Here is a 20,842-nt window from a genome sequence, read left to right on the forward strand (position 1 = left end):
ATTTAATGGATGCATCATGTCAAAATACTTTAAAAGCGTCTGCGTCGTGGCCGGCACAGCACGGACAGAACAGAGCAGCGGCTCCACGCCTGCCGCCAAAATTCAAGTTAGAGACGAGAAGGGGCTTCTTCTTGCCACTGGGCTTGGACCTGGTGCGTTATCCTTTCATTTACTGATTTACCTTTGAAGGACCGCATATCGTAACTCCGTGGTGAACGGAGACAGAACCGCTCAAAGATGCACATCAAGTCTATTATCATCGAGGGGTTCAAGTCCTACGCGCAGAGGACGGAGATTAACGGCTTCGACCCGCTGTTCAACGCCATCACCGGATTAAACGGCAGCGGGAAGTCCAACATCCTGGACTCCATATGTTTTCTTCTGGGCATTTCAAACCTCACCCACGTAAGTGTGCTGACAGTCGATTTTTTTTAAAGATCTCACTTGGGTGTCGCTTTGCTTTGAACACGTTCCGACAGTGAAGTTAGCTGATGGCACGGGTTTTCTTTCGCTTTCACCTGCTAGGTACGAGCCTCCAACCTCCAGGACCTGGTTTATAAAAACGGGCAGGGTGGCATCACCAAGGCCACGGTCTCCATCACCTTTGACAACCTAAACAAGAGCCAGAGTCCTCTGGGCTTCGAAACCCACGACGAGATCACAGTCACCAGACAGGTTGGCAGAGAAAGACACCCTCGCTTCTTAATGTTTACGTTAGAAAGCTAAGTGACAGTTTCCATTTTCTTCTTCGAGGTCGTCATTGGTGGCAGGAACAAGTATCTTATCAATGGAGTCAATGCCAACAACACCAGGGTGCAGGACCTTTTCTGCTCTGTTGGCCTCAATGTCAACAACCCACATTTTCTCATCATGCAGGTCAGACTCCTGTCCAGACTGTTCATGTTCTTCTTCACCTTAGGACTTTTTAACCCCAGCAAATTCCTTTACATTTCCTCAAAATACATCCTAATCTGTATATTCCTTATACGTGTATACATGTTTTAGGGGAGGATCACTAAAGTTCTGAATATGAAGCCACCTGAGGTAATGGACGTACTTTTATTGTTGAACATCTTTATACATATTGCTTCTGTTTTAATTCACTCTCATATTGACTTCCATAATTCTTTCAGATTCTTGCTATGATAGAAGAAGCAGCAGGCACCAGGATGTATGAATGTAAAAAGATTAGTGCTCAGAAGACCATTGAAAAGAAGGAGGCCAAGCTAAAGGAGATTCAGACTGTATGTGAGACATCCCAAATCGTTTTTGACTAATGGGTCCTTTCCATGCAAATACAATTGTCTTCATTTACATTTTCAGATTCTAGATGAGGAAATTACTCCAACCATGCAAAAGCTGCAAGAGGTAGATTGACTGCAAATACACGTTTACATGTTTAGTTATTATGTAGTGAATACTATTGTGAGATTTTATGTTTTAAAACCTTCTCCTCCCAGGAACGGTCATCCTACCTGGAGTACCAGAAGTTGATGCGTGAGATCCAGCACCTGTCGCGCCTCTATGTGGCTTGGTTGTTTGTGTGTGCAGAGGAGACTAAGTTAAAGTCAGCGGAAAATCTCAAGGGGATGCAAGACAACATTGCCAAGATGCAAGCCAGCATGGAGGAGAATGAGAGCAAGGTCCAGGAGCTCTCAAACCAGATTCAGGAGCTGCAGAAGAAAAAAGATCAGGTACACAGATGAGATGCATATTTAGGGCATCAGTTTTAAAATATAAATGTTTTGTATCCTTTTATTCAACTACAACAAGAAGCAAGATATGTTGCATCATGCTGCTGCTGTTTATGTGCATCTATAGGAGGTGAATGGAGTCTTAAAGTCTTTGGAGGAATCTCTGGCTGAGGTGCAGCGTGTTGATGCAAAAGCTCAAAGTGCACTTGACCTCAAAAAACAGAATCTAAAAGATGAAAACAAGAAGAGGAAGGAGCTTGTAAAAAGCATGGAGGAGGTGAGAGGACCATGCTCTTAATTACATTGCTCCTTAAATGACTCTGCAGGATGCTAAATTGTCTCTTGAACGCAATGATGGCCTTTTAAACATGATTTCTTAAAACTGTAATTTTTTACTTTTTTCCTCCCTTTAGGACAAAAAAATGCTTGTGGTAAAGGAGAAGGAGGTGTCTAAGTTGATGGAGCAGCTTAAGGTTCTAGAGGAGGAGGGACAGAAGGAGAGTGGGGCGCTTGAGGCGGCTGAACAGCATTTCAAGGCCGTGTCTGCTGGTCTGTCCACCAACGAGGATGGAGAGGAGGCCACACTGGCAGGGCAGATGATGACCTGCAAGAATGACATGAGCAAGGCAGACACCGAGGCCAAGCAGGTGACAAAGATAGCTGCCAGAAATTTAGTGGTTGTTGTTTGAGTAATTATAGTTTAGTGTTTGCAAAGATCAAAGCGGCACATTTCCTATTTCTCCATACTGAGAATATATCGCTTTTGTAATCACCCATTTTCAAAATGCCTCAATGTTTTTGATGTCTTGTTTTGTTTTTCCAGGCCCAGATGACCCTGAAACATGCTCAGGCTGAACTGAAAACCAAACAGACAGAAGTCAAAAAGATGGACAGTGGATACAAGAAGGACCAGGATAATCTGCAGGCTGTCAGAAGCAGCAGGGAGAAACTTGACGTTGAGTTGGCTAAACTCAACTATGAAGGTACTGTGTTTCTCTTTAAAGACTTGAGTAGTTCTGTCATCCTGGCAGACATGCTAATACCTATAGGGACACATGCTTCTCTATGCAGATGGCAAGGAAGAAAGTCTGCTAGACAAACGTCGGCAGCTGTCCAGAGAGGTCTCTAAACTCAGAGAGACCTATGAGAGGCTTGTGTCCCGTTTCCCCAACCTGCGCTTTGACTACAAGTAAGAAGAATTTATAACTTTAAACTGGGATGCAGTTTGATTATTAAACACACAATTGGTTTTGGTGCTCACCTTTGGACCACCTTTTGGGGACACTAGTCCTGTAGAGAATAATATGTATATTGTATTAAAAAACAAAGTTATAGTAACTTTTTTTAGTTTCAAATCTCAACTTAATAACCGCAACAAAAGCAACAGGAGAAAAATTATCATGATTTTTTTTTCCCCTTCTCTTAGGGACCCAGAGCGAGGATGGGACCGAAGCAAGGTGAAGGGACTTCTAGCAAACCTAATCACAGTGCATGACGTATCCTATGCAACAGCACTAGAGGTGGTGGCAGGAGGACGACTCTATAACATTGTTGTTGACACTGAGGTAGGCGTGTGAGTGGGTTAGTGTTCTGTTTGTTTTTTTTTTTTTTTTTTTTTTTTTTTTTTTTTTTTTTTTTTTTTTTGTTGTTGTTGTTGTTTTTTTTTTTTTTTTTTAGGTTTTATATCCTGTTGCAAGCTGAGTTTGTGATCTTTGTTTTTGCCAGGTGACTGGTAAAAAGCTCCTGGAGAAGGGAGAGCTGCAGAGGAGGTACACCATCATTCCTCTGAACAAGATCTCGGCTAAGACGCTTAATGACAGAGTGGTCAACACTGCCAAGGGTTTGGTGCGAGCTCTAAATACAGCCCTTTTTAGAAATTGCTGTTAGGTCTTGAACATTCACTTCACTGATTACTTTCTTCATCTCTGCTGTGTCTCGTCTCCTTCATGCAACAGGTTGGAGCAGACAACGCCCACACAGCTCTGTCCTTGGTGGGTTATGAGTCTGATCTGCGTAAGGCTATGGAATACGTCTTTGGCTCCACGCTGGTGTGCGACACCCTGGACAATGCCAAAAGAGTGGCTTTTGACAAGCAAGTGATGACCAAGACCGTCACTCTTGGGGGTGACATCTTTGACCCTCAGGGAACTCTGAGTGGAGGTGAGGTCAAGAACAATCCACCTACTTGAGCACTTGCAGCACAGAATTTTACCTTCTCATCCAATTGTTGGTTAGCATTGTCTTGTTTGAACTTTATACTTGTAGTAACAACTTGGGCTTAATGGGGTTGAATGATATCAGTTCTTGTAAAGTAGCCCCCTCCTACTTTTTCTCTCTCCAGGTGCTCGTTCCCAGTCAGCATCAGTTCTGTCCAGTCTGCAGGAGCTGAAAGATGTTCGGGACAGCTTAAATGAAAAGGAGGCTCTTCTTCAGGATACTGAGCGCCAGCTGTCCAGCCTAAAGGGCATTGCAGAAAAGTAGGAAGCCTTGAACACTCAATATACTTTTTAGACATTAAAATAAAGTTGCTTAATTTAGAAGCCACTTGGTAGCACCCTACTTTAAACCTGCTGCTACTTGAGGTTCTAATCCTTTTTTTTTTTTTTTTACATAGATATCGACAGCTTAAGCAGCAGCATGAACTGAAGGTGGAGGAGGAACAGATTCTGCAGGCCAAGCTACAGCAGAGCTCCTTCCACCAGCAGCAAGAGGAGCTGGAGAAGCTGCGGAAGGCTATTGGTAAGAAAATGAAATTCATTAATGTCACAAAATGAGCAACAGGCACTGAATATTTAATTCCACAAACGTCTACACATATGCAGGTTTAAAGAGATGTTGATATACACACATACTAACATGTTTATTGATTGCATTGATTCGTTTATATCCAATTGACTTATTTTTTTGACTCAGAGGAGAGTGAGGAGACACTGCGTGTTTCCAAGGAGGTGCAGAAGCGGGCTGAGGAAAAGTACAAGGTCCTGGAGAACAAAATGAAAAATGCAGAGGCAGAGAGGGAAAAGGAGCTGAAAGCTGCTCAGCAGAAACTCAATGCAGCCAAGGGCAAAGCTGACGCCTTCAATAAGAAGCTGAAGCAGAAGCAGCAGGTGCTTTCCATGCAGTTTCATATTTTTGTTATTCTGTATCGATATATTATGATTTAATCAGAATTATTACCTCCTGTTTTTGCTCACGTGCGCAGGAGTCTGACGCTGTGGCCCTGGAGCTGGAGGAACTGCAGAAAGAGCAGGCCGGTTACGAGCAGCAGATCCAGGCTGTAGATGAAGCCATGAAGGCCATCCAGGAGCAGGTCGACAGCATGGCTTGCACTGTATCCCAGAACAAGGTGTGTTACGTTTTTGCTTTTGGATTTAATAATTCAATATTTACTGTCTAGTTTACTGTCTAGCCTGTCTAGTTATGGTGCTGTCGTGCTTCACTCATTCTCTGTTTTACAGGAAGCGGTGCGTAAAGCCCAGGAGGAGCTGGCCAAGCAGAAAGAAGTGATAATGACTCAGGACAAAGAACTCAAGGTGAATCTTGCCTTTTACCTGTAGGGTGATAAATGAGTTAATTTAATGGGTTAATAATGTCTAGGAGATTGTTACTTATGGAATGATGTGTTATGTTCCAGGCAAAGAGCACAGAAGCTAATAAGATAAGAGAGCAAATCAATGAAGCCCAGCTGAAGATCAAGGAGCTGGAGCACAACATTAGTAAGCACCGCAAAGAGAGCCAGGACGCAGCTGACAAGGTATGCAACAATGCTAACGTCGCTCTACAGCGGCGGCTGTTTCCCCTCAATCACTGGGCTGTTGTCTATGATTTAGGTCTTGTAGCATTTCTACTGGGCTTATTTTTCTTTTTTTGCTTCAGGTCTCCCGAATGCTGGAGGAGCACGATTGGATTCAGTCGGAGCGCCAGTTCTTCGGTCAGCCGAACACCTCTTACGACTTCAAGACCAACAACCCCCGTGAAGCGGGGCAGCGGCTGAAGAAGCTGGAGGAGACGACCGCCAAACTGGAGCGAAACGTGAACAAGAGGGCCATGAACATGCTGAACGAGGCTGAGGAGCGGGTGAGCACACGGAGAGTTTGTTGGAACTTTACCTGTAGGTTTGTCCAGTCACTCACTTTGTTCTTGGCCTCCAGTACAATGACCTGATGAAGAAGAAGAGGATTGTGGAGAATGACAAAGCGAAGATCTTGCAGACAATTGAGGAGCTGGACCAGAAGAAAAACGAGGCTCTTAATTTGGCCTGGCAGAAGGTTCACTCTTCTAACACTTGGATTAAGATGATGAAATGCTGTGATTGACCGGATATCTGATCAGAAATCTAATGCAACTGGCTGCCTTAGTTTAATAATGTCTATCTAGATTCCATACTAGATTGATGGTGCTTATGTTCCCACATTAGTTGTGACTGAAAGGGTTTTTGTTATGTCTTCTATCTGCAGGTAAACAAAGACTTTGGCTCAATTTTCTCCACTCTCCTGCCTGGAGCCACTGCGAAGCTGGCTCCTCCCCAGGGCTGCGGCGTCCTGGACGGTCTTGAGTTCAAGGTGGCCTTGGGCAACACATGGAAGGAGAACCTGACTGAGCTTAGTGGTGGGCAAAGGTCAGTAGTCAGCAGTGATATGTCAACGAATTATTCTTCTATAGCACACAGAAGAATGGACGATACCCAGGTCAGTTGCTTCTCTTAAAAGCCCTGTGTCTGTTTTCAGATCACTGGTGGCCCTGTCTCTTATCCTGGCCATGCTGCTGTTCAAACCGGCTCCTATCTACATCTTGGACGAGGTGGATGCTGCCCTGGATCTCTCACACACACAGAACATTGGGCAGATGCTGCGCACACATTTCAGACACTCCCAGGTCAGCGTCTGAAGTCAGATGAGTCTTGGTTTTACTGCTGTATGGTTTTTAATTGTCTTGACTGTTTCCCACAGTTTGTGGTGGTCTCCCTGAAGGACGGCATGTTTACCAACGCCAATGTCCTGTTTAAAACAAAGTTCGTCGATGGGATGTCCACAGTAACGCGCACTGCGCTCAGCCAGAGTGACGCCAACGTTCCTCAGAAAGGTCAAGACAAGACTCGACCGAAAGACAAGAAGAACAAACCACTCATCAGCTAAAACCTGTACAAGACTTGCTGTTGCTGAAGGCGACAGTTGCATTTTAGATTCACCTTTTCCTAGAAACCATGTCGCATCACAGGAAATATGGCATCTGGTAATAGAACTGTGTATATTTCTGTTTCATATGAGGGTAACAACCCTCAGGCTTCATCCTATCCTGTCAGTATAGAGATTCTGTCTTTACTGTGTCTTTTATCTGATCACTGTTGTCATGCTACAAATTGTTTTCTATCCAGGCATATATAGCTGGATATGTGCATATATATTTTAGTAATTAAAGTAGTTCATATTTCTTAATATGGCTTTATTTTCACTGCTTCTCACACTAAATGGGACCTAGGCTAAGGACACAATGTTTTGTAAATGGTACAGTACGAATAGGTTTAATCCCCTGGAGGAGGAGCAAGAGCTCCAAATGTTAATATAAACATATTGCAGTAAAAAACAAAACTAAGTGTTTTAGCTCAAACTTAACTTCACTATTCAAAAAAAAACATCCCGCACCAATCACCAATTTCATCTTAAGGGTCACATCAACATGAGTACATAGCACAGCAGCCTGATGGATACTATCCTAACAAAGAAAGAAGTCACAGATCCAAATTACCAATAGTTTTATTTTTATCAGGAACAAATTCATACAACTTTATTACTTTTAACCTAAAATCTTAGCATTTATTTATTTTCCAGACAGTTGTTCATTTGACCAGTCACACATCTATGTTGCTGTTCTGACAGTTTGAATAGGCACATCCACAGTAGTAAAAAGTCCCCATTTTGGGGCTACAGGTATATCGTGTCCACAAAGCCAACACATTGGTTTATATAGCATTACCAGTATCGGTCCATTTAAATGAACTAAATAAAACTTGACACATTACCATAGTTTTATTCATTCCAACTGGTTATAATGGGCTCAGTCGCTAAACTTTGAGCCACAGATGTGAACCAGAGAAAACTGCAGTACCAAAGAGATGAGACGGGAGACGAGTGCACCAACGTCTTTATGGTAAAACAAAACACTTACGTGAACACAAAGTTATAAGAAGTTGAATTTATTGTACTCTGTGTGCACGTAATCGTCCGGCTCTGTGAGCAAAGCGTGCGCTCAAGGTTGACTCTGGATGTGTCTGCGGAGCTCCTGAGCCTTATCCCTCAGGTCAGGTCTGCTGTCGGACTGAAGGGTGGACAGCGAGCGCTGCAGCTGCTCTCGGCTCTTCACAGACACACAGTCCCACTGTTCACTCTCTGTTGGCGTCAAACGCAAGATAAATAATCAGTATAAACTTCAAACTAAAATAAACTTGACAGAGTTCACAACAAAAAACAAGAATACCTCCAGTTCGCTTTACAATCAGATCCACAACTGACAAAGCCTCTGTCCTGACAGACGAGTAGCTTTTGTTTTCTGGACACGAAAAACATAGCGTTGAAACACACACGCGAGAGATTTATGCAAAGTACACAACCAAAATTAGGCCTTTACCTAAAGGGTATGTGAGAGCAGCGCATGTCTCTGTGAGAATCTGTGACAGTGCATTGGAATCTTTATTGCCCTTCTCCAGCAGCAATAATCTGCCATTAAAAAAGGCCAGGTTATTTAAAATAAACCTAAATAAGAATTCAGTCTAAATAAGTTTGTTGATCCTCACCCCTGGAAAAACGCCTTCATGGCGTGTAGAACAGCAAGCTGGACTTTCCATGTGCTTAGTTTGAGCTTCTCGCACATTAGACCACACACCTCCACCTGAAAATGGGCTACACACACATGCACACACACAATTCACAACTGAGGGGGCTTGATGAAATTTTTTTTTTTTGTTATAACTACTTTTGAGCCATTTGTTGACAAAGCAACATTCCTGTTGTGTGTTTTCATGCTGAGCTGCAGTTTACCCTGTGTTTGTGGGTTCCTGGGCCAAGTCTTCCCAAGTGTCTCTAAAGCGCAGAGCAGAGCTTCAGTCTGCAGTGCTTTCTCCTTCGCGTCTAAATCCTCATCATCGTCCTCCAGTGATCTAGGAGATGCAGCACCACCACTTTGAGGACAGCTCTGTTAAAAATAAAGTGTTCATAATGAGTTGTTCTTTTTAAAAGTGGCACAATTATAACAAAACAGGAAACATGAAATTCATTTTAACCTTCTTGATTATTGGAAAAATGATCACTGCTATGTCGCTGAAACGGTCCTCCTGGCTGCTGTGAAGCACTTCTCCAGCACAGCGCAGAGCGGCCATTTTATACAGCACATTCTCTTTACGGCATTCCTTTAAAACAACCTCCAGCACCTCAGAGATGGTTGGTTGACTGGTGCAAGGCTTCTGCAGCTCAGCACTGATGATAATATTAAGACCAGAAATTAGTAATTAATTAGTTATCTTTTGTAAAACCTTCGCAGGAGAGGGAGGAAAAAAAACCCAAAACATTTAACAGGATGCCTCACCCGCATTTGGAGACTACAGATCCAATGGCCTTCAGCAGCTCCTCCTGTAAAAGAAACTGTTGTGTCCTCTGTTTTTTACTTTACATTGCCAATGTATAAACAGTCATTACCTTGCCGGCCCATGTGCGTCCAGACAGTCCCTGTATTAAAGCATTTAGCACCATGCCAAGGTGTGGTGCCACCAATGAGCCGGTCTGTTCCTTAGCAACAGTTGCCATGGCAGCTGCACCCTGAGCCTTCATCTTCCAGGACTGGGACTGCAGCGCTTTTTGTGTAATAGTAATCAGCTCCGTCATATAGAGTCTGATGCCCCCAAAACTTCCTGGAATAAAAAAAAAGTTTAAAATGTGCATTTACCTTTTTTTAAATGCTTGGGTTACTATTAAAAAAAAAACTTAAATACCGTCTTTACTCTACTTCACTAACTGACTGTTTCTCATCACCTGGGACATTCTCCTGCCACACCTCAGACCAGAGTGTGGCATCATGACTTTCTCCTTTCTCCTCATCCGGACCTGGTGCCTGATGCATTCCCAGGAAAGCCAATGGGAGCGCCACTCCTGCATGGCCCTTCAACACATCAGGACTGTAGCGGCTGATGGCATGCAGAGTCAGCGCACAAGATGACTTGTACACTGGCTCTAGAAGAAGAGAGTTGAAGAAGGAAAAGACAGTATCCCAGTTACTGTTAGGCTCATCACAATGGTTGGCTAGTTATGTGTTGATGTAGTTTCAGTTGAGGTGCTAAGGCATGTTCTTTGCCGCCTCACCCTCTTTCTCCAAGTACCAGGTATTTAGTTTTTGTAGTAGTTTCTCCACGCTGCTGTCTTTTGCTGTCTGATGGGGAAACAAAATATTACTCAGTCTGTGATTAAGACAAACACTAATAATATTACTGTCGTAGTATTACTTATAATAAATGGTGCTCACCCTGACTAGGTGCCCGAGAGCAAAGGCAAATGCTTTCTGAACAACAGTGCTCCTGTCATGGATACCACTCAGGAGAGCACTCATTAATTTACCTGCAAACACAGTCATCATTTATTCACTTGCACCAAGCAGCAAACACATAACATCAATTGAACACCAACGTCAACTTATGCTGTACCTGAGTATGGGGTGAGGTCCTGAGGACACTGTACTGTAAGGGACACAATTACACTAGCGCAGCCACCCTATGGAAAAGAGAAAAGAATTAACTTGACATTAAGAAGACTCGACATGATACGGTTAAAAAGTGGTTGGTGAATGTTTAGAGAGGGGCCTCTGCAGAGAAGCCGACTACAACCAGTGAGTTCATGAATGTGACGTACCTTGGTACCCAAGCCCACTCCACTCTTCAGCAGCTCACAGAGTCGTGGAACCAACTTTTCCAACACGGAAACATCAAGGTGCTGCAGACACTGAGCACACAAAACAATCCTTAACTTTCTTTGTTGTGATTGGTCAGATTTTAAAGTATAAAAGCATTTTTACCATATTAATAGTCTCCATCATTGGAGAGGACTTGGCAGCACTTAGTCTAGCAGCATCCATGGCACTCTGTGTCAGAAAGAGATAAAAAAAAAACTGTTTATGACAAAGGGAAATGATTTATTTTACAGATCTACTTTACCAGACTTGATGTAAGTACCTTTTCTTGCTCTGTGGCTCTGAGGCTGAGGTAGTTGAGGACCTGAGGCTCCAAGGTGCTGAGGGCCTCCAGCAGGGCTGGGATAAGTTGGGCAGCATGAGGCTTCAATCTAGCACCAGCTGACTTGCTAATCTTCACAAGAGTCTGGATACTGGAAGGGTGAAAACAGATGGTAGTTGGAGAAACAAAATGGAAAATGATTAGTGATGGTCCCAGTAAATTAATTTCTTGTTGTCAGGGTGATTTCATTTGATGAACATCTGGTTGAATACAAAAATGTTAACAGAAACTTTGTGTTTCTATAACCGCTGGTAGGTATCGAGTAAGTTGCTGAAGATTCAAGATTAATTGTTTAGTAGAAGACAATAAGTATTAAGTATTTCGATTACCTGAGTGACCGGACCTCTACAACATTACTAACAATGCCCTTTTCCAGCAGGGTAGGCAATAGTATCGCCACAGTTCTCTGAGCTGCAGACCCTGTGGACTCACACATCCGAATACACACCTGGATGCAAAGAAATGTGTCAGAGGACAGGCAGGCGGGACATGCACATGTACATGTACATACAAGTAAAGGTACTTGCCTTGCTGAGAGTTTTCAACGTTAGATCTGCAGCTTTTCTCACAGACTCCTGTAATATTTACATTTTTAGTATTTTGTACATTCATGCTACAGCTACCAAACAACCCAAGTAGTTGAGTCTACAAAATGTGTGTTGCTTCCATCATGTAGTGTAAAAGTTAAACACCAACCTGTATCACCTGACGTGTTTGACATAATAAAGTAACATTCATTCAGACTTTCTGCTCACCTTAATGTCATCAAGGACTCTGAACAGTGTCTCCCACATTTCAGCAAGATGCTCAATGAGGTCATCAGCCTGGCGGCCTCTGACTAAATCATTTAGGGCCAGACAGCTGGTGGAGAAGTTGGTTCATTAAAATACATCAGGTGATAATGCAAGACTATTTTATTTTAACTACAAATGGCTAACAGTGCAACAACAGAACATGCTGATTATGTGGAGGATTACAAAATATTATTGCTGCATTTAAGTTTTGCAGTGTTAATGGTAACAATAAATATATATCTAATAAAATAAATATAAATATATATATATATATTTTTTAATTCATTCATTCATAATGTTGCTGTACCTGGACTCGCGTACTCTCCAGATATTACTGGTCAAATTAGAAATTACATCCTTCAGGATCTCCTTAAGATACTTATCCACCTGAGGTACAACAAAACATGGAAACGTGAATGTTTACTGAAGAAAGAGTTGTTTGCTTTTACCTACAGTATAATCCTTTGTTACACCTACATTTTACTGTCAAAACACAGAAACCATTTTGGAACTCAAGCAAATGACGTCAAAACATAAAACTTGTTTAAACATGGATAAGTGTCCTACCATGGTCTTATCAGTGACCAACGCATCCCAGATGCTGGTCATAGCCTGGCGAATGCTCAGGTTGGGGTCAAACTGATAGCGATAGAGGCGAGGCACAAGCTGGGGCAGGAATGGAGCCAGCTGCTCTCCAGCTTTGGCAGCAATCATGTGAAACCCAAAAGCTGCTCCCTGTTAGAAAGTCAAAGGTGAGATGGCAAAGAGGGATACGAAACAGTACATGCAACAGGGGAAGGAGATGATATGGCACCTTGCGGGAATTCCACATGGCGTGGTGATTGGCCAGATTCATAAACTTGTAAACGAGATCTGGTTGGTTCAGGTCGCTGGCTAATGAACAGAGCTCCTTGTACGTGGAGAGGCCGTGGCTGCCAGACGCCATCAAAACAGGAGAAAAGGGTTTAATCTATACACACTGCACCTGCACACTAGTTCACCACAAATTCAACATCCCAGGAGACTTTGACTTACCCATCAGGTGTTTTCCCCAAACCTTCTCCTTGAAACACTTGTGTATCTTCAGAGACAGCATGTTTCACTCTGTGCATGATAAATAAATATGTTTAAACTCTTCATCTCATCATAAACACTCTGATATGCTCACTTCCTCTTTTATTCAACCACCCACTCACCTTTTGCCAGTCATAAGTGTTTCTACTAGGGTTGACACCAGTTCCTGCTGGTCACTCTCTCCTCCCATCTCATACACCAGACCCAGGCCTTTAGATGCCACATCCTGACTCAACTCTACATGAATCAAGAATAAGATAGAGCGGTATGAATGAAGGAGGACTGACTGGTGTAGATGATGAGCACATAAGCCTGCTAGACAGATGAGACATCTCACCATCTGGGTCTGAGAGAATGGAGATGAATGCCACCTGAATCTCTCTTAAATGTGACTGCAAAAGATGCAAAATGTCATGAAGATTGAAAACCAAGGGAAAGCAACAATATTTCAAAGTTGTTACTTAAGCTCAAATTCAAAACCCATTTGCTTTATGATGATGAGTTATAGATTGTACGAAAAACATACTGTAATTTCCTTGTGTTGGCTAAATTTCTTGACCAAGGAGAGGAGCCATATGCAGGCTGCCTGCCGGACATGTGGGTTCTGGCTGGGTATGTATTTGGATAGGACAGAGTTGAGGACCCAAGGAACCACATCATTGTTTTTTACATCTGAAAGGAAAATTAAGGAAAAGCTGTAACATTTAGTCAACAAGTGTAAATGCAGATCAAGTCCACAGAGAAAATATGTCTGCATAGATTTGACTGATTCAACTGCAACCAGGTGTTGCAAATATCCTCCTAAATCTGATGTGCAGTTTGTGAAGGACAATTCCTACCCCTTACTAACATTAAATGTGCTTACTATGTGGTGGGGTGTACTGGTCCTCAGTGCAGGTCCATGGGTCTCTAGCAGCTCCAGAGCTGGTGCCTATTGCAGCACTAGTGATAGCTTCTCCAACTGTAAACTGCAGCTCCACTTGTTTGGCCTTAAGAGAAAAAAAATATTATTATACCTTATAATAATTATTATCGTTAACGTTGCTGAGAGCTTCATAAGGTCTGAAGCATCTCAAAGGGCCCTTAGTCCTTCTCTTAGAAATAGCTTGAACATAATCTGCACAGCTGCTTTTAGGTCTGCTGTAAGTCAGAGCATTTAGCTTACTGTACCTCTACAGAGTCCATGAGTCCCTGCAACAACTTCTTCTGATGAGGGAAGTCTCCATCTCCCACTGGCAGATAGCCCAGCGTTTGAATCGATCGCTCCTTCATCTGCATCCACACACAAAAGAACGAGGATTATTCCGATCACTAAATAAGTTTGCAGTGGATCTGATGTAGCAGTAGTACACACTATAAGAAGAGGAAAAACAAAAGATAGCAACCTTTGTGCTCTCCTTGCCAGAAGTGATGCGGGCCAGCAGGTTTTCAACAATGGAGAGTTTAGTGAAGCCCTCACCCTCTGCAGGGATCAGTAAAGTACCATTCCTCGCAACCTCTCCCACAGCTGTGCAGGCTGCTACAGAGAGCAAAGAACTACTGTTGTCCAAGAAAGACCCTGAAAAGACACAAAGACATGTTCGGTCCTGTGAACACAAACTTCCATCACGTGACAATTCAGTGATGGCAGCAAAAGGTCTGTAAAATAATCACCAACCAATTGTCTTGGTTGCCATGGCAACAAGTTCATCATCCTCTTTGGAGGAAATGTTCATTTGCTGCCCCTTGTCGTGGGTAGAGTCACCAGAGGTGGCTGCTTTCTTCTTGCTCATGTACCTTCCCACCATATAGCCCAAAGCCATGATGGCCCCATGCTGAGTCTCGGGACTCTATGGTTGAACAAAATCAGCATTCAGCCAAAGATAAAACAAACTAAAATACACAAACTATTCTGTTACATAGAGGCAAACTGGCATACGTGGTTGTCTTTGGTGATTTTAATCAGGTTTTGCACGGCTGCCTGTAGCTCATTGCCTGTCATGGTGGAAACCACTACAGCATACAACTGGGCTGCCAACTCCCTCATGTCCTCCTTATTTGTGTTCATCAGACTCTGCAGAAGACAACATCTGTTACTATATTGACTGTCAAATATGAATTAGAGCTATGGTTTTACAGTATCACAGGACAACTAAAAAGGGAAGGAACCCATTGTTTAGTGAGGCTGGGAACAGAACACAGAACAGTCCCTGGACAAAAAGTCAGTATAGGACACCAACCATCTTACATCTAGATAGACACATCAAAATGAATGACAACTCACTTTGATCCAGTCAATTTTTTCAACAAATCTGGAAGCCAGTTTCTGTGGGCAGACAGACACCACCTCCAACAGGCAATACATAACAGGGACTCCTGTAGAAAGAGCAAAATTGAACCCGATTACTTATTAATAAATGCCTTTGAGCAGGAAATCATACAAAGCTCATGCAGTGAAGAACCTGTTGCTGGTCCAATATGATATTACATATCACATTTACAGTACATACACGGCAGCTGACCGATTTAAAATAATACACCATGACATGTAGGACTTCGCCTTCTTCACTTCTTCTGAAGAGAACTTTCATTACACAATATATTTTTCAGGGTTTATTGTTGTCCTCTAGTAGCAAGGTCAGAAGCATTTTCTCTTACCTCCTACAGCAGACAGAAGCTGCTGCAGCAGATCCATGTAGACATGGACAGGATTTGCCTCAGAGCTTTTTGAGACTGAAGACTGAGGATCAGAATTAAGTAGTGTGTGGATGTAGCGACCGATGGCCGGTGCATCATCCTGCATGTCTGCAAGGCGTGTGGACATGTGTGTGACTCCGGCACTGTGAGCTAAACACATGCGTAGGTAGAGCACGATCTAGGCAAACAGGAAGAATGGGTAGTTACTAAAACATGTATATGTACAGGAGGAGGATCAACTCACATCTCCAGGTTTATACTGAATCAACAAAGTCATGAATATGACTTTGTTTGTTTTGTCACCAATCAGTATTTACCTCTGCAAACGCAGATGGGTTGAAAGCAATAGTGGAGGTTCCAACAATGTACTTTGCTGGTGTTTTGATCCTCTGAGCTGCCTGAAAGTAACAATATCAAAAGAGAACTTTGTATCGACTCAACTTTCAAACCACCTCACCTGGATGATATAGTGTAATTTACATTCTGACACAGATATAGTGTCTCCAAAAGAGTAATAATTTTAAAGAGAACCTCACCTTTTCCTGCACGTATGCCACCATGTCAGGAAAAGAAGGGATTGGCTTTGGTCCCTCCTTCTCTGAACTTTGAGTAGGAAAAGCTCTTAGTACCCTCTGGGCCTCCCCTGCCACTTCCTCCCTCCTAAAATGACAGAATGGGGTAAATTATATACAACATAATTTTTTTGGACACTATTGCAGCTATACAGTGTACTTTCCAGTCACTAAAGAATTAGTTACTTATTATTTGATCATCTTCTGGGACCTGTAAAGATCCGATCCACTAACCCAGGAGGTTCAGTGTTTTCAAGACTTGATAAAATGCTGGAAGTGATGAGACTTACGGGTCCCCAGCAGCCAACAGAAGCAGGTATCTTGATGGCACATGATCAGGAGCAAACACTGTGCTGGCAAACTTCAGAGCCACCTGACGTACTTGCACCTCCGGCTGCAAAGAAAATTAATTCTTTGATATGCCTTTTGACTAATTAGTGAAATTTGTAAATTTTCAAATAACTCATCAAAAAAATACAAATAATAATGTACTCAGATTGTGTATACTCACTTTTCCAATGTATGCAGCCACCAGGGCCTCCATCAGGTTCAACAGAGCCCCCTGAAGGTTAGCATAAGCTCCAACCATCATAGACAAAGCTTCCTGAATAGCAAGACGAACATCAGGCTCCTCCTAAGGGAAAACACAGAATTTTGGAGACATAAACAACAAACAATGACAAGCCATCATGGTCTTTTAAGAACAGAAGCTACAAAGTTTATTAGATCACAAGCAGTGATGGGTGATTTGTCTGTGTTTGTTGTTTAACATTATCTGAGGATTTGATTAGACTCTTGGGAAACCGTTCACCTACCTTGCACATTGATTCAAAAAACTGTTGCACAAGCGCAATATCCTTTGTGAATAGCTGCGGCATTCGGCTAGAAAGGAGGACATAAAGAGGTTTTTGATTTGTAAAATCTTACAATGACCTAAAAATAATTTAAGAGCAAGACAATTAGTTTACCTCGATAGCTTTCCAACAGCAGAGTAGGCCACACACAGTAACTTAGGATCCTGCAAGGTCAAAGGTTGTTGTTTAGGAGGTGTGGTCTTAAAAGATTAAATGCATTTTTTTAAAGCATTTGTAGTTTTACCTCCTTGTATTCATTGATGAGTTTGGTAAGACCGTTAAGTAGCATTAGTCCCAAAGGTTTATTTGTGTCAGGGCATCTAAAAACAAATGAACAACTTTAGGTTCATAAAATTGCATGGTTTTAAGTTGCAACTTCTTTCAATTACAGCCCAACACACAAACTGTATTTATATTGAAACAAATGAACACTTCTCTTACACCATGCAGATGTGATGGACAAACTGCAGCGTGAGAGACAGCAATTTGTTGTTGGTGTTGGTTCCAAACAGGCCATCATAAACCACCTACGGAAAAAGAGGAGCAATAAAAATGTTTGGAAAATATACTAGCAAATCTTCCTAAAAACAGCCAACAGTGCACATCAAAAACCTAGATGCAAACAAACATCCTACCTGGATATTAGCTGGAAAGCACTCTGCAGCTAGTCGTGACCGCAGAAGATGTGGCAGGATTTTCAGTTTGACTCTGGTGCTGACTGGCTCATGTTTGAACTCTTGCTTCAAATTACCACTCTAGGAGGTATACAAAACAGTATTATACACCTAACATCAAAAAAGTAGATTTATTAAAAGATGTTGAGTTTACATACCTTTGTCTTAAGCGGAACATCCCCCAAGTACACCTTGTACAACTTGTTTATAATGAGAGGACTGTTCCAGTCAATGATGCTGGAAGATAACAAAATACATTAGCAGTAGCACAATTAACCATGTATGATGAGTGAATTGACCATTGGTGGTACAAATATAAACCAGAGCTGATTAGAGCCCCATCCACCTACCTCTGTTTGCTCCTTAGCTCCAGATCAGCTGCTGTGGCCACACTGTGTCGAGTGTCGCTAGATGCCACAACCAGGTGAATCACTGTCTCCACTTCTGGAACTTGCTTTGCTTCTATAAACTTCACAATGCCCAGCTTACACTGTTGACACCAAAACACAACGAAGGAGCTATTAGCTGTTACTCACAACTAACAAAATTAATGCTATACCCTACAAATAGCTTTGAAATATATGGGAAATATATGGGCTCACTCACTGATCAAAATAAGCATTTGAAAAACTCTAAAACTCTATTAATAATGATGGAAAATATCTGGTACTGAGATGCATGTACAGCATTAGTTCAGTTTAAGAGATACCTCAACAATAACTTAATAACAATACTTTTACAGCTGTTAAGCAAGAATGATGCTTTATACACCAAGGATACACAAACATATCACTTTTACTCTACATCTACAGTACCTGCTCTAATTGCTCAGCACTCCACTGAGCCTCTCCAATCACCCTCTTGGCAGCATAGACACTCATCCCTGGGGGAGGCTGGGGGAGTCCCTGCCCACCTGCGACCACTGTCCCATCTGCTGAACTGCTCTGGGAGGAAGAAGGAGCAGGGCGAGTTGGGGATTCATTAAGCACAAACCTAGAGGATCCAGAGACACAACAGGTCAGCATACTTACCAAAATAGTAAAATGAATCTATGATGATAACTGATATATACTATACCCGTAAGGCATCAGCAAAACATCCAACATGAATTCCAGCAGCATCTGCACTGTCTTAGGCCTTTCACTTAGGTTGAATGAAGAGGCATTCTTGGAGGTGTCAGCAGGATACTTCATGTAGTAAAGAGTAGGAATCAGCAGATGCATGAGACTAAGAGAAGAACAGAGGGAGTATAAAGGAAATGGAAAAACAAAACTCAGAATATAAGTAATTGCGTCAAGAGACTCACAAGTGTGTTACCTTTATATAATTTAAGTAAAAATTTAACTTTTTTAATCCAATACCCATACACTGTAATAGTGTGTGACCCCACCTGTCCTGCTGTGGCTGTGGCTTGCCTTCCATGGCAGTGAGAAGGGTTGGGGCCAACTCACACTGTTTGCCCACCTCCAGACGTGGGTAACCCATTTTGATGTAGATGATAGTGAAATTCTGTAAAAACACATACAGCTATTTTATTGACACAGCCAGTTGAAATCAAGATGCAAAAAAGCTGAATCACCAGTTACTCAACGAGCAGAGGAGAACTGACTCCATTATTAGTCTATTTTAAATCTTCTCAGCTTTACAGCCTTCAATGAACTGAAGCCGAACAGTGAAAACTTACTGTGACAAAAGAGGCGGCTGCAGGGTCTTGATACTGTACCAACAAGGTTTCTACGGGTAGCTGAATCCTAGGTCGACTTTTTATTCGCTTGTTCAGGTGAACTAACAACTCCATAACCTAGGAGAAGAAGTTTAGATTAAGAATGTAATTTAGAGGTTTGGCTATATAAAACAACTGAATGAAATAACACCCAATGGCAACAAAAGACAAATCCAAGCTCATTACAAATAATTTTGCATTAGGAGCATGTGACTCATTTCCAATACAAACAGACTGTGGTTTAGTGTTAAGCTTGGTGAAAGAGAAACTAGTGCATATGTAGTCACAGTGATACATGGTGTGGCTATCAATCCTAGATTGTGCAAGTCATGGCAATCTGTTTAGGCACAGAGACTGACAACACATCCCTTACTTTCTTTCGCACACCCTCCTGAACGCTGGAGAGTTTGAGGAGCACAGGAGGAAGGAACTTGGAAATAATGTCCTGTAGCTGTTCGTCGGTTTCTGCATGGCCCAGGCGAAGGAACACGCGTTCCAGTTGATCTGTCAAAAAAAGATGAAGAAAACTCACACATTTTATCAGCACTTTTGTTTTGAAATAGGTCCCCAATGAACAGCTTCGAATTCAAATAACAAGGTGACTTAGAACCAAATAGCTGCGCACAGCTTTATGCACTTTCTGTCGGTGGGATCTCCAACCTTAGTCCACGTTTACAATGTATGGGGCCTGCAGATTTAGCCAGTAAACCAAGAAGAGGCAGTTCGGCCTGTGTGCTGCTCCAGCTGGGCAGATACGGGCCTGTCAGCTGCGGTGCTGGTGCTGGTGCTACCATCACCCAGCCCTGCCTGTTCTCTCACCACCCAGCTAGCTACCAACTGGCACCCTACCACGCATTTCATCGCATATGTGTCACACCGCTGGCTTTAGACTTCCAATGACAGCCGGCGCGATCCATCCGAAACGCTCTAAGCAGTCAAGCTGTGCATTTGCGCCTTAAAGGTTTGATTACAGAAAATGCACTCATAGCCAAGCTACTTAATACTTTCATTTTGACCATGACTGGGCAAACGGCCTCCTGACGATAGCACGCTAGCTAGCAACATAGCCGGGCAGCTCGCTATCACTCCTCGGAACTGAAGCCACGTTTACCGCTTCCAGATGACACGGCAATAGACTGGAGAACGTCTATTCTATCTTCCCTTTCTCACACCCACGGACACGGTTATGTGGGACATATAAATAAGCAATAACGCAGAGAGAAACTTACTGAGTTCATCCTGGGCAGCCATGTTTGCACTCATTAGCGCCCCCTCGGTTCGACGGGAGTCACTGCATCCGCTGCTGCGCCACTCCTCTGCCGCTGCATCAAAAACACGAAACATACTCAAATGATACTTTTATGTAATTATAATTCAATAATAATGTGATTAAAGATGTATCTTGAATTTGTGCAATATTATTCAGCTCTTTTTAATTTTGTCAATTTTACTAACGTTTTTTTGCACTGCAGTTCGCTTGTGTACTTGGCAAAAGACATATTTACTGAAT

General features: G+C 42.5%; 2 protein-coding genes across 2 annotated transcripts; one reads left to right on the plus strand and one right to left on the minus strand.

Annotated features, from left to right (window-relative positions):
* The first annotated feature begins 61 nt into the window (after positions 1 to 61).
* smc2 (structural maintenance of chromosomes 2) lies at positions 62 to 7,129 on the plus strand. The gene is made up of 25 exons (XM_029133952.3): positions 62 to 405; positions 526 to 675; positions 754 to 876; positions 1,006 to 1,044; positions 1,134 to 1,244; positions 1,324 to 1,368; positions 1,461 to 1,694; positions 1,822 to 1,971; positions 2,108 to 2,341; positions 2,518 to 2,677; positions 2,766 to 2,883; positions 3,121 to 3,259; positions 3,420 to 3,539; positions 3,650 to 3,854; positions 4,036 to 4,171; positions 4,309 to 4,433; positions 4,608 to 4,801; positions 4,897 to 5,040; positions 5,153 to 5,227; positions 5,329 to 5,448; positions 5,571 to 5,771; positions 5,846 to 5,962; positions 6,152 to 6,312; positions 6,422 to 6,569; positions 6,644 to 7,129. The coding sequence occupies exons 1-25, from the start codon at positions 238 to 240 to the stop codon at positions 6,827 to 6,829; spliced, it is 3,603 nt and encodes a 1,200-aa protein (XP_028989785.1). The 5' UTR covers positions 62 to 237; the 3' UTR covers positions 6,830 to 7,129.
* A 300-nt stretch (positions 7,130 to 7,429) lies between these two features.
* ecpas (Ecm29 proteasome adaptor and scaffold) lies at positions 7,430 to 20,679 on the minus strand. The gene is made up of 49 exons (XM_029133437.3): positions 20,562 to 20,679; positions 19,706 to 19,836; positions 19,294 to 19,410; positions 19,000 to 19,118; positions 18,687 to 18,836; positions 18,425 to 18,602; positions 17,960 to 18,099; positions 17,768 to 17,846; positions 17,571 to 17,690; positions 17,377 to 17,462; positions 17,180 to 17,255; positions 17,050 to 17,099; positions 16,897 to 16,963; positions 16,593 to 16,715; positions 16,372 to 16,475; positions 16,046 to 16,169; positions 15,827 to 15,907; positions 15,471 to 15,687; positions 15,097 to 15,188; positions 14,752 to 14,886; positions 14,491 to 14,662; positions 14,219 to 14,391; positions 14,004 to 14,105; positions 13,699 to 13,822; positions 13,360 to 13,505; positions 13,171 to 13,225; positions 12,956 to 13,070; positions 12,795 to 12,863; positions 12,574 to 12,691; positions 12,327 to 12,494; positions 12,067 to 12,146; positions 11,721 to 11,826; positions 11,493 to 11,540; positions 11,295 to 11,413; positions 10,906 to 11,056; positions 10,749 to 10,814; positions 10,586 to 10,675; positions 10,381 to 10,447; positions 10,203 to 10,294; positions 10,043 to 10,109; positions 9,716 to 9,913; positions 9,383 to 9,594; positions 9,273 to 9,316; positions 8,971 to 9,163; positions 8,729 to 8,882; positions 8,485 to 8,590; positions 8,319 to 8,407; positions 8,169 to 8,240; positions 7,430 to 8,080 (listed from the first exon to the last, which is right to left on the minus strand). Exons 1-49 carry the CDS (start codon positions 20,674 to 20,676, stop codon positions 7,941 to 7,943), a joined length of 5,640 nt encoding a protein of 1,879 aa, XP_028989270.2. The 5' UTR covers positions 20,677 to 20,679; the 3' UTR covers positions 7,430 to 7,940.
* Between the last annotated feature and the right edge of the window lie 163 nt (positions 20,680 to 20,842).

Source organism: Betta splendens, chromosome 1, assembly GCF_900634795.4.
Source record: "Betta splendens chromosome 1, fBetSpl5.4, whole genome shotgun sequence".
Lineage (NCBI taxonomy): Eukaryota > Metazoa > Chordata > Actinopteri > Anabantiformes > Osphronemidae > Betta > Betta splendens.

Bases quoted from the DNA above. Each gene is read 5' to 3' on its own strand.
- smc2 (XM_029133952.3), top strand. From the start codon at position 238: ATGCACATCAAGTCTATTATCATCGAGGGGTTCAAGTCCTACGCGCAG. The intron at 4,172-4,308 runs GTAGGAAGCCTT...TTTTTTACATAG, and splicing joins CTAAAGGGCATTGCAGAAAA to ATATCGACAGCTTAAGCAGC. The intron at 6,570-6,643 runs GTCAGCGTCTGA...TGTTTCCCACAG, and splicing joins CACATTTCAGACACTCCCAG to TTTGTGGTGGTCTCCCTGAA.
- ecpas (XM_029133437.3), bottom strand. From the start codon at position 20,676: ATGTTTCGTGTTTTTGATGCAGCGGCAGAGGAGTGGCGCAGCAGCGGA. The intron at 12,864-12,955 runs GTGAGTGGGTGG...TATCATGCACAG, and splicing joins ACACTTATGACTGGCAAAAG to AGTGAAACATGCTGTCTCTG. The intron at 9,595-9,715 runs GTGATGAGAAAC...TTTTTATTCCAG, and splicing joins GTGGCAGGAGAATGTCCCAG to GAAGTTTTGGGGGCATCAGA.